The following is a 15,176-nucleotide window of genomic DNA, read 5'->3' as shown; positions in this document are numbered from 1 at the left end:
ATTCTTAAAATGACGATGTTATGACTGCCAGACGTGCACAGTTCATATGTGACTGTGCAAATATGCGTGACCTTGATGGAAAGTTTAGCAATTGTTCCATCAGTGGGTGATATAAAGCAGACATATGCATTGAGCAGCTATGAAGAACATTCAAACTACATGATTCCAACCCTGATGCGTCATTTCTACATACCTCTGTGCACGTAGCCGTGACGACTGGCTACCCATTCATTTCTATGGAAGCCTGCGTGATGTCCGATGTATGTGCAAAACTGTCTTTCTGTTTTTTCAGTTCAGAGTTTGCCTTGAGTATGCTGACTGTTTTTTTATCCTTTGCCATGGATTTCAGAGAGACTGTATGCGCTGTTTGCGAGGAAGCTAGTTTTGGTAAGCAAATCATTTTTGGAAAGTTAACAAGTCAGTTCCTTCTGTTCAGTTGCCTGACTGTTGACATTCAAATGGTGCAGTAGAAGAAAGTAGTTTTGTTTGTTTAACACATTCTGAATATGAGTTGTATTTGGCAACTCCAACTACAAAAAATGACCAATGACCAACTTAGCCTCTCGTGACTGGTGTAGAATCCATCAAATGATGCATCGCTTTGTGTTGAACACTCGATGATGTATTGCGTGTACGGTATGTGAAAATGAGGCGTGAACCTTGATGGTGTGAACATCAAACATCAAATGCTGCATTATGGGTTGGCAGGATTAAGTTTGTGCTTCATTACTCTAGTTTATAACTCCGTATCAGGTTCTCCTGCCTCAGCTGTATGATGTGTTTAAACTGTCACGTACAAACTGGAAGCAGCTGCGGACAGAAGGCTCGATGTTGGAGCCGCCGAAGGAGGCGACCTCCCCGAGCTGGCGGGGGATTTGGATGGAGTCATGTAGGAGGAGACCCAGACGACGCTGGTCACAGAAACCTGTCGCGCTGGCAACCTGCCTGAACAAGACTGGAGGAGGGCAAAGGGCAAAATGGAGGAAAAAGGGGAGAGAGGAGAGAAATGGAGAGGAAGAGGTGATAATTTAACACATCTCCACACTTGTGATGAAATGCTAAAAAAATTTCAAATCATTATAATAGTGACCAAAATGATTGCAGTGATCAATACTGTAGTATTGTTACAAGAAGTTCAAAAATGACTGATACTCTAAACATCAAAATACAAATCCACTGACAGCTGTACAGAAAAAGAGGCCAAACAGACAATGACAGTGTGTAAATTATTTCCTAGGTTAGAGCTGGGTATTGGCAGCGACCTCACAATACGATGCATGATGTATGGACCACAATACAACTGGACTGTGATACAATGAGATACAATATGCACTGTGGTACAGTACAATAGTCTTCATAATTTATAGAAAATTTCAAAGTCAAAGTGTCTTTATGAGTCTCCGTAGGGAGACATTTGTCTTGGGCAGAAGGGTCTGCTGCACAAACAACACATCCAACACACATGACCCATGCATCAAAAACAATTACATAATACATCAAAATTAAAATACAAATACAAAATCATACCATCTTAGTGCAAATTCAGCAACACATAACCTTATACTAATTTTTCTGTCCACCCTAGGCCATCTGCTCATTTATGAGCTTCACTGACAATGGGATAAATGAGTGTTTGTATTGGTTATATTTACAAAGAAGAACTTTGTACATCCTTCCTAAGTATAAAATATATTCAGAGTGTAATACATGACAAGTATCTCATAAAATATTGTCTGCAAGTCTGAGGATTGCTTGTTCGAACAAATCTTGGGGAGTTACAGGTACCACAATACCAATGATTTCAAAACATTCATGTCAAATTATACTGATAACTCAGCAGACAAACTAATTCAAAAACAATTCCACTGTTAATTATTCATTTTTATTAATGTATTTATTCAATGGTATTTGGATTATACAGTGTCACAGAACACACTGAAGTAAAAGATGCAGTACAATAATCATAACTATAACTATAATACAACAATATAACATCTGTAGTTCTGAATTACATAGTGACTTTTACTTTTTGTAAAGTAAATTAAGATGTTTCAGCTTCTCCCTTTATGCTCGGGGTCGCAACACCAGATTTGATCAGCACGTTACTTTGCTCTTCCTGACGTAAAGTCCTGGTCCCAGCGAATAATGAAGGCTGAATAATGAGCCATGTAACATTTTTTTTTTTTTTGGTACGAGTCCAGTTATTCAACAATCGTGGAAGAATAGTGGCTCTGAGAGGCTCTTAGAGGCAGAATATTTGGCTAACAAGGCTCATCTCTGAGTGTGGCGCTGATTTCAAGAAGTTCAAAAATTAGCAACAACAGTGTGGGGCAGTTTGTGTACGAGGTATTCCAAGAACAAATGAGGATTTAGAGGCATATTTGTGGTGAGGACGAAGCTCTTAAAAGCCCGTTATCCGAACATCTGGCGGCTACAGGGACAGGACAGGCTATTTTGGCTCAGCCCTCTTGCGCACTATAATCCCACCTGCTTTGTGAGCTGGACGCTGAATATAAAAGAATTATATTTTAGTGGATTAATTATTTTCTGTCAGAGCTTGAATGATGAAAACACCTCTCATCACTTCTGGAATCACAGAGGACATTTGGAGCTTTTTTCCTCTCTGTCTTGTGCGCTGAGGTGGAGAACATATTTGGAACAGCTTAAAAGGTAATTATTTGTAATGTTTTTATTGTAATAGCTTGGTAAAACAGTTTCATGTTCATTTCTTCTTATAAGCAGCTGTAAAAGTATGTTTCTGATGAGGCACACTCTGAGCACGCTGAAGCAATGACTGGCGCTCAAGACAAGCATTACGCAGAATGCAAGCTCGCAAGAGTGATTTTGCAGAGAATAACGGACAAAGTTAAAAGTTGGATCACGGTGTCAAAATGACTGTGCGTTTAAAGCCACAGAAGAAAGAAAGCCAGCAAAGCTGTGGAAGAAATAAAACCAGAGAGAAGAAACACAGAGGTGACTGTCCAGGAACGCAGAACGCCAGCGTGCAAAAGTGAGATTTTTCCAGACATTTCCAGACATCCAGATGAACACAAAGTTAAAAGTTGGATCACGGTGTCAAAAAGCGGTGGAGGAAATAAAGCCAGTGAGAAGAAGCGCAGAGGCGACTGTCCAGGAACCCGTGGTTCGGTTCTAGCTGGTATGGTGCATTTAATGACTCTGGAACACAGGTGAACAGCAGCCTGGCACACGGATGCGCACACCAACCAGACTGTACTGGAGTGTCTTTTTTTGGACTGCATTTAAAAAATGTGACATCATGAATGGATGCTGTGAATTGAAAGCCCACACTTTAAAGGGACTGAGTGTGGGAGGGCTGGAGGTTTGGACCAAACCCATGCCTAAACATACACCAACGTTGCGTTACATGGTGCTACATGGATCATATGTGGCTTGACATGGATCATATGCGGTGACACGAGCCGTTCAAGGCTGGACGGAGCTCAGATGACAGGTCGGTTGTGGCTCACTAGAGGCTGATACGTGGCACATGCGAGGTACAGAGAGGCACATAGAGGCACCTTAAAACGTGGATCATTCTTCAAATAATCGCTGACACACCCATGCCCCATGCGTGGCTCATTATTCGTGGCTTATTATTCAGTGGGACCAAGGCTTAAATCCACATTACATGGAGAATGGGCAAGGGTGGCCTTCAACCAGGAACCTTCAATTTTAGAAGCAAGTGTACTGACTGGGGCAGCACGGTGGCTTAGGTGGTTAGCACTCTTGCCTCACAGCGAGAAGGTCATGGGTTCGATTCCTGCCTGTGGCCTTTCTGTGTGGAGTTTGCATGTTCTCCCCATGTTTTCGTGGGTTTCCTCCCACATCCAAAGACGTGTGTTACGTGGATTGGAATCTTTAAATTGTCCGCAGGTGTGCGCGTGGGTGTGACTGTGTTTGTTTGTCTGTTTGTGGCCCTGTGACAGACTGGTGTCCTGTCCTGGGTGTACCCCGCCTCGCGCTCTAGGCTCCAGCCCAAGCAACCCTTAATTGGACTAAGTGTTTGAAGAGGCGCGTGTGTGTGTTGACTGCTTGTCAACTGTGCTGCCCACTTTTACTGCCCAAGTATAGTTTGATATCACTACTTATGTAGTTTTACTTGAGTAACATTTTCAACTGAGGATTTTTACTTTGTTGCTCTGTTTGTCTGCTGCCACACTCTCCTGTCCAGTTGGTGGCAGTAATGCACTCAGAGGATTGCCAACCACCACTGAAACAAGAATACACTATCATGCTAACTTCGCAATGATAACTTCTGCAGTAACATCAACTGTTTGTGGTTATACATTGACTACGCGTGGTTAACTGCAAGAGTTGTTAATGTTACTTCAAATGACATTCTCACATCATCTTAATGTTGAACGCAGCAGCTACAAAGAATATATAATCAAGCATGCCAAGACACTTAGCTTAGCTGACACAATGACTTTCATTTGAAACAAGCCCAAAAGTCCACGACAGAGCATGAACCCACTATCAGATTGGATAAACTTTTATTTTACCAACTTATACAAAAATCTGTACCATCCTCATCAGAATTCCAACTGACTACTTAATTACTTCTCAGATCTTCTGCTTGATGCTGGCATAACTACAGAAGCCTCCTGAACAAAGTTTTTTTTTACACTGCCATTATCAACCATGGTTTGGATGCAATTAAACATTTAAGCAGTGACTCACACACACACTCATAAGAGGAAAATAAATGACAGTTACAGTGGAAACTGTGGAACAAATTACCCCCTGATTTACACGTGACTTCTGACCTGCATTTTTGTAAGTAATGAACGTAACATGTGCACGTTACTTACATCTGTATTTGTCCTCTAGGTGAGCCTTGCAGAGTGAGATGATTCCAGTTTTGAAAGAGAGAGTGCGGATCTTTCCAGTGCGACCACTACAGACCAAAAAATAATACATAATAAAAAAACCCAGCATGTCAAAAGTATGCAAGATCATGGGTCCCGCCATGTGTGTGTGTGGACGTGTGGCTGCACATTATGCAACACATACGTGTCGTAGACATTGAGCAGCCAGTTGAGGCACATGTCGACGCAGAGTGGGACGTTGACCATGTGGGAGTGAGTCTGTTCCAACCGCTGGTACAGGCTGTTCAGACAGCTGACCAGCTGTGAAATGTCCAGCAGCTGCTCGTTTTGCTTCAGACCGTGCTGGTCGAACATTTCGCACGCCATCGGCATGCTCAGCAGGTCCACTGCAGAGACAAAGAGAGAGGACAGTTAGTCATTAGACACACGGCGGGATGTCCTTCTGCTGCGCCGACACTGTCCTTCAACCTGGTAAACCCACCTGGAACCCTGTCTATGTTCAAAGCGTCCTTGAGTAAGATACTGTTCAGTGAGAGGAGTGAGAAAGCAAATTCCCTCCTGAGATCAATAAAGTAGCACATTATTCATTTTATCATTCATTAAGTCCACTAAAGGACATGGAGGACAGTGAGAACTGTGTTAACACTGAGAACAATCTTCCAACTGCAGCCTTCCTCAAGGCTGTCGCACAGTCCTGTAGACTTTGAGGCTGTCTGTGAACAGGATGAACACATCTGTAGACAGACAGTCAGACAGACTGTACTTTGAGATGAGACCAGAAGCAGCGGTCCTCATAGAAAAGATCATGAAAATTCAGTAAGGTATAGCTTATATATTAAATTCCAATTCTAAGGTGGAACTATGCGATTATACTAAGGTATATCTAAATATCTAAAAAGGAAGAGTAAAATAGAAGAGTAGAGTGGAGCCACTTAGGTGGCTGGTCTTGAGAACCAGGGATGGTTACAGGAGGAACTAAAGTTGGCTAACAACACTTTCCCTCATCCTTGTATCTCAGCTTTCCTTTTGCTTGGATCATTTCCATCACAGAACAAGTGGTGTGTAACAGTTCCACAAAGATACAGTGTCAGCAGGATGTTGGTATCGGGCAACAAAAGCTTTAAAAGTTCGATACTGGCATCTACGGATATGAACATTTCTGCCAGTGAGTCTTTCTGATGAGGGAACCTAATAAGACAGTGTGCACCATGTGCGCGTGTCCACCATTAAGACTGGGAGTGACGTGAGTGATTTGTCATTGTTTCCAACACAAGTGGCCGTTCAAATGCAACCTCATTTGGTGAAATACATACGGGTACAGTGACATGCATTACGGCACTTGCAGTTTGTGTTTTTCAAACTCAGCCACCAGAAAAGTTTTTAAAGTTTCATTTAGAGAGTCTAGAGAGTCAGTCTCAGACGTGCTGCTGTGGTCCCAAATGACACATGCGCAGTGAAGGCAGGGCCGACCAATTTTTAGGGGGGAACGTTTGGTCTGTGACACCTGATCTGGATTCTGAATCAAGATTTCCCTTCATATAGGCTTTGAAGGATTACTTCAAAACTACTTCAGAGATTCTCACCATATTTGCACCGCACATAGATATTAGGGCATGGAAGACTCCACTGATGTTGAGAGGTGATCCAGAACCAGACATCAGAAATCTCTCATTGCTCTTGTTTCTTATTTGCATTGGCCCACCCCGTCTTCAGGCAGAATTTTTCATGGAACACCCAGGACATTCTGATGCGCAAGTATGGTACAAAACTTAAAAGTTCAAGCTGCCACTGCAAGGAAGCTAATGCTTCCAAAATACTGCTTGGAAACACTTTCAAATATTTAAAACACTTAAACATCATAAACAGGATTTCAGTTAGAAATATGTGACAAAGCAGGAAAAACTAAAAATCTGTCAGCAAGCTCACAAATTGACACACCCCTGCTCTGACACCTTGCATGTATTATACGTACAACCCCAATTCAAAAAAGTTGAGATGAAAATTGAACATACAAACTAACAAAACAGCTATTCTTACATATACTTTGACCTCTATTTCATTACAGACAGTACGGATCCAAAATATTTAATGTTGTGTGTGTTGTTCAATTCATTACATTTGCTAAAATATGAAGTTGTGCTCAAACGTTTACATACGCTGGCAGAATTTTTTTTTTTTGCCATTTTTATCTCTGGCTGTGATTGGTGAAATTGTGCACAGTGCAAATTTTGCTTTTTCCATCACCACTCTTAGCTTCAAAGTGAAGCAGAAGGATTTTCTTTCACCAAAACAGATCAAATCCAGGCTTGCATCTCAGATGTGCCTTCTGGCAATTTGTAGTTAAACTTCCAGGTCTTCTTCTTGAGAAAACCCTCCTCTTTACCACTTCATCATGAAGCTGTATAACTGGTGACACAAAAAGCAAAGCTTGCACTGTGCACAATTTCTCCAATAACAACCACAAAAGCCTACAACTTCTTCTGGGTTGTCTGGGTGTCTTGATGGCATCCTCTCCTTTCTTCTGGCTTTCTTCTCCTTCTTGCACAGTCACTCAGTTTTTGAGAACTGTCTACTCCATGCAGATTTACCATAGAGTGCAATACTGTTTGCATTTCTTTGTAAGTGATGTAAATAAAGTCCAAGGCATATTCAGTGGCAGTTTGCCATCAGAGAGCCTTGTCCACAACTACCACAAAGACTCCAAGCTGTCATTAATGTTAAAGGGGGCAATACACAGTATTAAGAACAGGGGTATGTAAACTTTTGATCAGGGTTATTTGGGTAGTTTCTGTTGTCATTATGATTTAAAAAGAGTAAACACAGTTGCTTGACAATAAATGGCTTCGTCTAACCACTAACCATGAGTGACAAAGACGTTTTTGTGTTATCATTCATATTGTTGGAAAAATGGCCAGCAAAAAAAAAAAAAAAAAAAAATCTGCCAGGGTATGTAAACTTTTGAGCACAAATGTATCCATTCCTGCATTTCAGGCCTGCAGCACATTCCAAAAAAAGTTTGGAGACTAAAGCATTTACCTTTTCTTCTGCACCCATGCCTTTGTAATATATGCAGAATGTGCTTTTGCATTGTCTTGATGTCCTTGGATAAGATATCATCGTGAAGGCAGTACATGTTGCTCTAAACTCAATGGAATTGATTACTGTTGCCATCACAGAAGTGCAAAAAACCTTTGCCAAGGGCACTAACACAACTCCATAATATTACAGAGCCTGGCTTTGGACTTGCTGTCGATAACAGTCTGGATGATCCTTTTTGTCTTTGGTCCAGAGCACACAGTGACAATTTCTTCCAGAAAAGATCTAGAATACTGATTTGTTTGGCCACAATACACATTTACACTGTATGACAGTCCAACCCAGATACCTCTGAGCCCAAAGAAATTGATGCTGCTCCTGGACAAGGTTAACATAATGATTCTTTTTTGCACAGTAAAGAATTTGGTTGTAGCGCACAAGCGCTACAAGGTTAGCTACTACTACACTACAAGGAAAGGTTTCCCAAAGTAATCCCTTACTCATGTGGTTGTATCAGCTATTGATGAATGGCTCCTGATACAGTCCTGTCTGAGACGTTGGAGATCATCAGTATTCAGCTTAGGCTTGTACCCTTGCCCTTACATGCACAAATTCTTCCAGATTCCATGAATCATTTGATTATATTATGTATCTTAAATGTGAGCAATATCCAAATCTCTTCCAATCTTTCTTTGAGGATCGTTGTTTTCAAACATTTTAATTATTTTCTCATGCATTTGTTGACAAATTGACAGAAAATCTTCTGTCCATCTCTGCTCCTCAAAAACGTAGTCTTTCGTTGACACTGCTATTCAAATCATGATTACATTCATCTGGTAACATCACCTGTTTGAAATAACATCATTATTAATTCATTTTTCCTCATTACTAGATGTAAACTGCCCTTGTCCCGACTTTTTTGTAATGTGCTGCAGGCTTGAAACTCAGGAATGGAGGAATAGACGTATATTAATGGTAGAACACTTCTTTAAAGCTATAGTGTGTAAGAATTAGTGCCATCTCGTGGAGAGGTTGAAGATTGCATTATGCCGTCACCGGTCACGATTTTGTCGCCCTTCATGTTTTAGGGTCTTTGGTGATACTCCCTTGTTTTTGTTAGACACCCCCCCCCCCCCATGTGTTACTCTGCATTTCACGTTCCTGTCACAAAATTTGTGCTCCCATATTTTCGTGACCGTGTCACAGACCACAGATTAATTTACTTTTCATAATGCCATTACAAAATGGCGAGCAACTACTGATTCCTCTTCTTTCTTTTTCAATCTTCTCAATGTGCTACAAAATGTGAAAGATGGAGTGAGCATGTCCCTTTTAGGCTATTGTTAGGCTACTGTACCATCATGGCATGAGGCGGCCTGCTCCCACAGAGATATGATGGGCTCATTCTAAGCTTATTAAAAAAAAAAAAACACTGATTCATTGTTGCAGGTAATTTATACACTAATGAACAGATGGTTATGAATGCTACAGTCCATTTCTGCTCTGAAACACTCTTAAATCCTCCACACTCTAGATTTAAGTATCAAATCTATTGTTCATGCACATGTTGACGTGTTCCTTAGAGGGCCTGACTACGAAGCCTAAAAAAATTCCAAGGGGAGAACTGAATCATATATTAGGGCACCATGTTCTTCTGGCTCAAGATGCGTAAGGGTTAATTTTTATTTTTAGAATGCATCAGTAATATAAAGTAGGCCTGCGTGCTGTACGGCTGCAGCCAGCTGTACGCCTTAACACAAACCACACACGTATCAGGTTGTAGGCGGCTCGCACGCTCAGATCCACCAGCAAGAGACAAGAAGGATAAGTAAACACACATATGGACACATACAGGCTGTGAGAGCAGAGCGGCAAGGATGGTGGAGGAAGAGAAGCGGTGTGTGCAGAAAAAAAGAAGAGATAGGGGAGGCACTGAAGAGAAGAAGAATGACAAAGCAAATCAGGTGAATAACAGCAAGAGGAAGATGGCGAGTGATACAGAAAGGGATAAAACAAAGAGGGATTTAGGAAGAGAGTGGCACAGTTCACATGCAAGTAGGGATGTAAGTGCCACATGATGCATGGATGTTTCCACCTAAAATCCAGCACCCTGAGACTGTATGATCAGCAAATGGAGGGGGTCTAATACGTGTCAAAGTCACCATCCAGGATGAAACAAAAAACATCCAAGAGCACTTCAAAAAGTTGGTCCAGACGGACTATCTCCAAAACGGAAGACAGCAAGAGGAGACATCATTGAAGACCACGCATCTCCATGGGATGCACTGCCAACAGACAGAGGGGTGGTTGACATCAGAAACGCTACCGTTGGTCAGCAAAGGCTGAGCTGAAGAGCATCACAGAGGCTCTGATGACGGCAACACAAGAACAGGCCCTAAGCACCAAGTCCACAGAGGCAAGGGTACAACATCTGTGGTCTCCGTCCACATGGCCTCTGATTGAGGACCCAAGGTTGAGGGAGACACACATCTCCACCTCCTCCATCAGCTATGATTACTTTGAATTGAAAATATATAAGCAGAGTACTTACAACAGAGAGCCTTCTGAAGACGTCTGAGCTTCATGGCTGTACGGTAGGCTGAGAACCGAACATTGTTCAGATCAGCTAAAACAGGGAAAGAAAAAAATTACAAAAAGGTAGAGATGAAGTGAAACAATGAGCAGAAGATAAAAATGAAAGGTGAAAGAGAGAGCTAAATCTCTTAAATGCCCTTAATGTTAGTTTTACTCCAGATATGCAATACATTACATTAAAATAGACTTCAGTCAGTCGTGTGAGATAAATTAAAAAAAGGCTATTTTGCAGTGAATGTGAGAATGTGTCTTACCCAGAGACTGGTAGAGCTCAGCCATCTTGGGATGGTCCCAGCATGTTGTCTGGGTCTGGTGGCTGCAACGGGACAAAGACACAATGGTCATTTGTTTTGGGTCTCAATCTGCAGTGTTGAATTTTGAAGAGAACAACCGGAACTGCGTATCAAAATCTCATCTCAATGTTTAAATCTCATCTGACCCACAGACATCTCTGTCTCCACAAATGTTTTTTCCATCAGCTCTTTCAACGCATGGTGTGCCACAAGGTTCTGTTCTTGGCCCACTTTTCTATAAGTACAGTCAGGTCCACATGTATTTGGACACTGACAATTTTTATTCACATCATTTCCTGTTTTCTGTCATCACCTATGACAATGACAAAAGTATATCGTATAAAAAGTAAAGCTTGATCAACAAAAACTGCACTCATGACATGCTCTGTATCTAACAATGAACAAAAATGCATCAGCTCATCAGTCTGACTGTGAGCTACAACACTGAAATTTTATTAAAAGGCAGTTTGAATATTAAAAAACTAATTCAAAAAGGGAAGTATGAGGTCAAGTGTCACAAGCATTCTAGTTTAAAAAAGAGTCAACAGACAGATTCTTTGTGTGTTCCAGCAGTGATTAACCATGTGTTGTGTCGTGTTTGTGCCTTCACACAGCCCTGAAGCAGCCTGTGCCCCAAATCAAAGTGGCTGCTTCAGTTCACAGATCAACAGTACATCGCTGAACACAAAGTTTCAATAAGTAACAAGACAGTCACTTTTATCATCCATTTACTTTTTCCTACATTGCAATGCTAACCTACCGCTCTAGTTTAAAACTGCATTTAAAAACCATGTAAAGCAACAATAAATATCTTCTGAGTTTATTACTCCACAGAAAAAGGTGCCAATAATCAATCAGCCAAATACCAATCAATAAAATCTAGAGACTGTATTTACACTGCACAGGTATCCTTCAGAGACCCAGAAAAGTTGTTTTGAAGCCCAAAAACTGCTGCTCTGGCACCGTTGCTCTGCCTACATCACAGCCAAGCCATATTTGGATAAAGGGTGGCGCGTGGGCATAACCCTGCTTGACCTGAGTGGGACAAATCACGCCTCCCACCCCCCATCCATTTCAAGAGTTACCGAGTTAAACAATCTGAGTTTACAGGCTAACTTCTGTTTGTGGTTATATTAAATCATATTTTTGTGGACTATGCAGTGGTTCGCATGACAAGTGACTTTGGTGTGGGCATTAAAATTTATGACCCGCTTATTTTCTCAGGAATTGTGGATTAACTGGATTAGGTACTTCTCCTAGCAACTGTCAAATGCCACCATGTTGGTCTAAATGCAAAATGGATGCTCCGGTGAGTATTGGCATGGTACAGCCATACATGTTTACATAATTACATAATTATTGTATGGCCTTGCCTTACAATATAAAGCGCCTTGGGGCAACTGTTTGTTGTGATTTGGCGCTATATAAAAAAATTGATTGATTGATTGATGTTTGAGTCACCAGTCAGAATAAGACTCAACAAATTCCAGAGGATACTGACCGACAATCTCGTTCCTCGAGGATACTCTATATGACACAAGTTAATGGTCTGTGTGAGGGAGACAGGAGTGGCGCCAGTGGGGTGCTAAGGGGTACTATAGTTCTCACTGGATTAGTTATAGCACCCCCAAGAAAATAATTCCTCATTTATTATTTTGATTTAATTTCATCCCGTGTTTTTGAGGCCTTGTCCACACTGAAACAGAACTACCCCTATACAATCTTTTTCTTTGTCATTTTCAAAAATGTTCCATTCAATAAATATCTCTGTTCTCACAGATACTGAGAAATTTGTGTGAAAATGCTGTAGTACATATGCCAGGCCTGTATGTAGCGGTGTAACACTTCTACAAAAAATGGAGAAGACGACGTGGAGCTAATCAATGTAGCAATGGAAGCAAAAACTTTACAAAGAGGCTCACAGATTAAATAAAGTATTTTAATCAGACCTGTTCCCAGGATTCATCATCACAGGTGAAAACCGTTCTCCACATAACACCCTTGTTTTGGAAGATGACATCTGGAAATGTGTTAATTCCGTATGATGGAAGTTACTTGTTAAGGGTTTTTTAAAAGGGTTTTGTAAAGAAGCCCCTCAGTGTCTGTCTGCTCTGGGTGTGTTTCTCAGCCTGAGCTGGAGGACACCGTGCTTTGTCCCACCACCACCAACAAGAAAAAAAAAAAAGATAAATTACGCTGTTAAAGTGTAGGTGCCACCAAAACATGTCCACAAATAATCACTAAAATTATGAAATGTTGAAATTTTTAAAAATCCTGAACAATAAAAGTCAATGATAAGTGCACAGGTGAAGGATAAACAGCTGTCTGAAGCCTGCGCTCTATTTCAGCCCTCAGTCACGGCGATATTGTTGTGACGTCATCTGGAAAACGGGACCTGCTGATTCAAGCCTAAATCAATAGCAATCACGGCGGAGGTCAAGCTGTTTTCAGGCGAAGATGTTTCTGAAGAAGCTGTGGGGACACAGCCTTATAGTTTTGAGCCTCATTTAGATGCCAATGAGGGAGACGAAACGATATTGGCAGAGTTCAGAACACAGCACGGTGATTATAAAATAAATAAATAAATAATGCAGGCGATTTCGGCAGTTGAAGATGAGTGAGTGACTGAGTGAGTCTAACGTGACGTTCAACGACATCATGATCGATGATGTCATGATGGCGTCATTGCAATGCAGTGTCTGCAGGTTTTCCTTGCAACCAATCATCTCAGCAGGTGGGTTTGCTGATGAGCTTCTCCCCTGAACATAAACACCTGATCATTAATGAAATCACCTGCTGACGCGATTTGCAGAAAGGGAAACCTGCAGTGTCTTGGCCCTTCATGGCACATGATTGCCCACCCCTCGGCTATAGGCTACATGTGTAGGTCTGTGGATTGAAAAGTATGAGGTCAAGTGTCACGGCAATTCCAAATGTTTGTGTGTGATTTTGTTCATTCTGTATGTCAGCGGTGACTGTCGCAGATCTGAACGTGGCTGTGTGTGCGCGCCCATGAATGTAGCAGAGGTGTAGCAGAGTGCCGTCATGATACACGAGCCCTTAATTCATAGCACCCTCATACAAAATACCAAGCTACCCCACAGCACCTGCAGAAAAAAATCCCTGGAGCTGCCACTGGAGGGAGAACAGACATTCTGTGTCCGTGAGAAGCAGAAGGGGTTTGTTGAGCTATAGTCGTCTTTATGACAGGCTTGAAAACATCAGTTTCCTCAGAAACTCCAAATCCACGATTAAATGTAAGAATAAAAACGGGGTCAGAGTTGATAAAACACTGACCAAGAAGTAGCAGATGACGCACACATTTTACACGCTATGCTATTAATCACAGAACGCCATGCAAACACAGTGACAACATGCCATGGTTATATACCCTGCACACGCCGGCAGTCACCAATACTGGTGGCGAGTGTCGGCAAGTACAGTGCACCAATGGTGGCCACACCCGTGTCTTTTGTGTGCGAGGAGATAGCTACACCATCACAGCTGCTTACTAAAGCCATATTTTCTTGAAAAAAGTCATTTTGGGTTGCACTGAAAGTAATCTCAATTTGTGATGAATTTGATGAACCTCCAAAAAGCCAACAGTATGACATTAATCTTGTTATTTGTGTCTTCCCTGTCATCGTCTTAGAAAATAACCTACTGTGGCGTTCCTGCTCTGCTAACAGAGAAAGAATATCCTTCCTGCATCACAGCGGCAGATAAGTGTGACAAAAGAAGAAAGCAAATAGAATGAGGACAGAGCAAAATAGAGACAGATGAGTGCTGTATCATTCTCCCCTCACACATTCTGTCCTCACCATCCACCTGAGACACTATGGGTGTTTGGAAGAGGGCGAATACGTGTCTGTGATTTTCGACCTCAAAAGTGTGCTGAAGTAACACAATGCACCTTTACTGTTGCAGAAATCTTTCAAAATATGCAATTATGAATACTTGCCTCTCAGTCTTGTAGCAATGTGTATCTGTTAATGGGTGTCAATGCCAAGTAACCAAGCTTGGTTACTTGGCATTGACACCCATTAACAGATACACACTGCTACACACTAAAGACCTCCTGACAAAAATATATGTTTTAAATTGGTGGACCTGAAGGTGGCACAGTTGCCTCACAGCTAGAAGGTCGTGGGATCATTTCCCGCCTGGTTTTCTGTGTGCAGTTTGCATGTTCTCCCCGTGTTGGGTCCCTCTGAGTGCTCCAGCTACCCCCACTTCCAAAGACATGCATGTTAGGTGGATTGGTGATGCCAAATCTCTAAATTGACCATAGGTGTTGAGTGCGGTGTGTGTGTGCTCCCAGTCTTGAGTTCATGTCTGTGTCTTGAAGTTAGTGTCCTGTCCCCTGTCATTGTTTTCCATCCGTGTGTGTTCCTCCTTGTGG

The 15,176-nt window shown here is 41.8% G+C and overlaps 1 protein-coding gene across 5 annotated transcripts in view; it reads right to left on the bottom strand.

Moving 5' to 3' along the window:
* Positions 1 to 15,176, bottom strand: part of dmd (dystrophin) — a 1,392,820-nt gene that overhangs the window by 74,101 nt on the left and 1,303,543 nt on the right. For 4 of the 5 annotated variants that reach the window (XM_034174277.1, XM_034174259.1, XM_034174271.1 and 1 more), the window contains exons 1-5: positions 10,736 to 10,826; positions 10,438 to 10,512; positions 5,035 to 5,236; positions 4,833 to 4,918; positions 798 to 955 (exon numbers count right to left, since the gene is read on the bottom strand). In XM_034174277.1, the coding sequence (XP_034030168.1) occupies positions 798 to 955; positions 4,833 to 4,918; positions 5,035 to 5,236; positions 10,438 to 10,512; positions 10,736 to 10,826 (612 nt within the window). Of the gene's footprint in view, positions 1 to 797; positions 956 to 4,832; positions 4,919 to 5,034; positions 5,237 to 10,437; positions 10,513 to 10,735; positions 10,827 to 15,176 lie in introns of those variants that run through there. The other variant, XM_034174291.1, reaches the window with a different exon arrangement.

Source organism: Thalassophryne amazonica, chromosome 1 (assembly GCF_902500255.1).
Source record: "Thalassophryne amazonica chromosome 1, fThaAma1.1, whole genome shotgun sequence".
NCBI classification, from domain to species: domain Eukaryota; kingdom Metazoa; phylum Chordata; class Actinopteri; order Batrachoidiformes; family Batrachoididae; genus Thalassophryne; species Thalassophryne amazonica.
The sequence above is the reverse complement of the archived record's forward strand: the minus strand, read 5'-3'. Positions and strand labels throughout refer to the sequence as shown.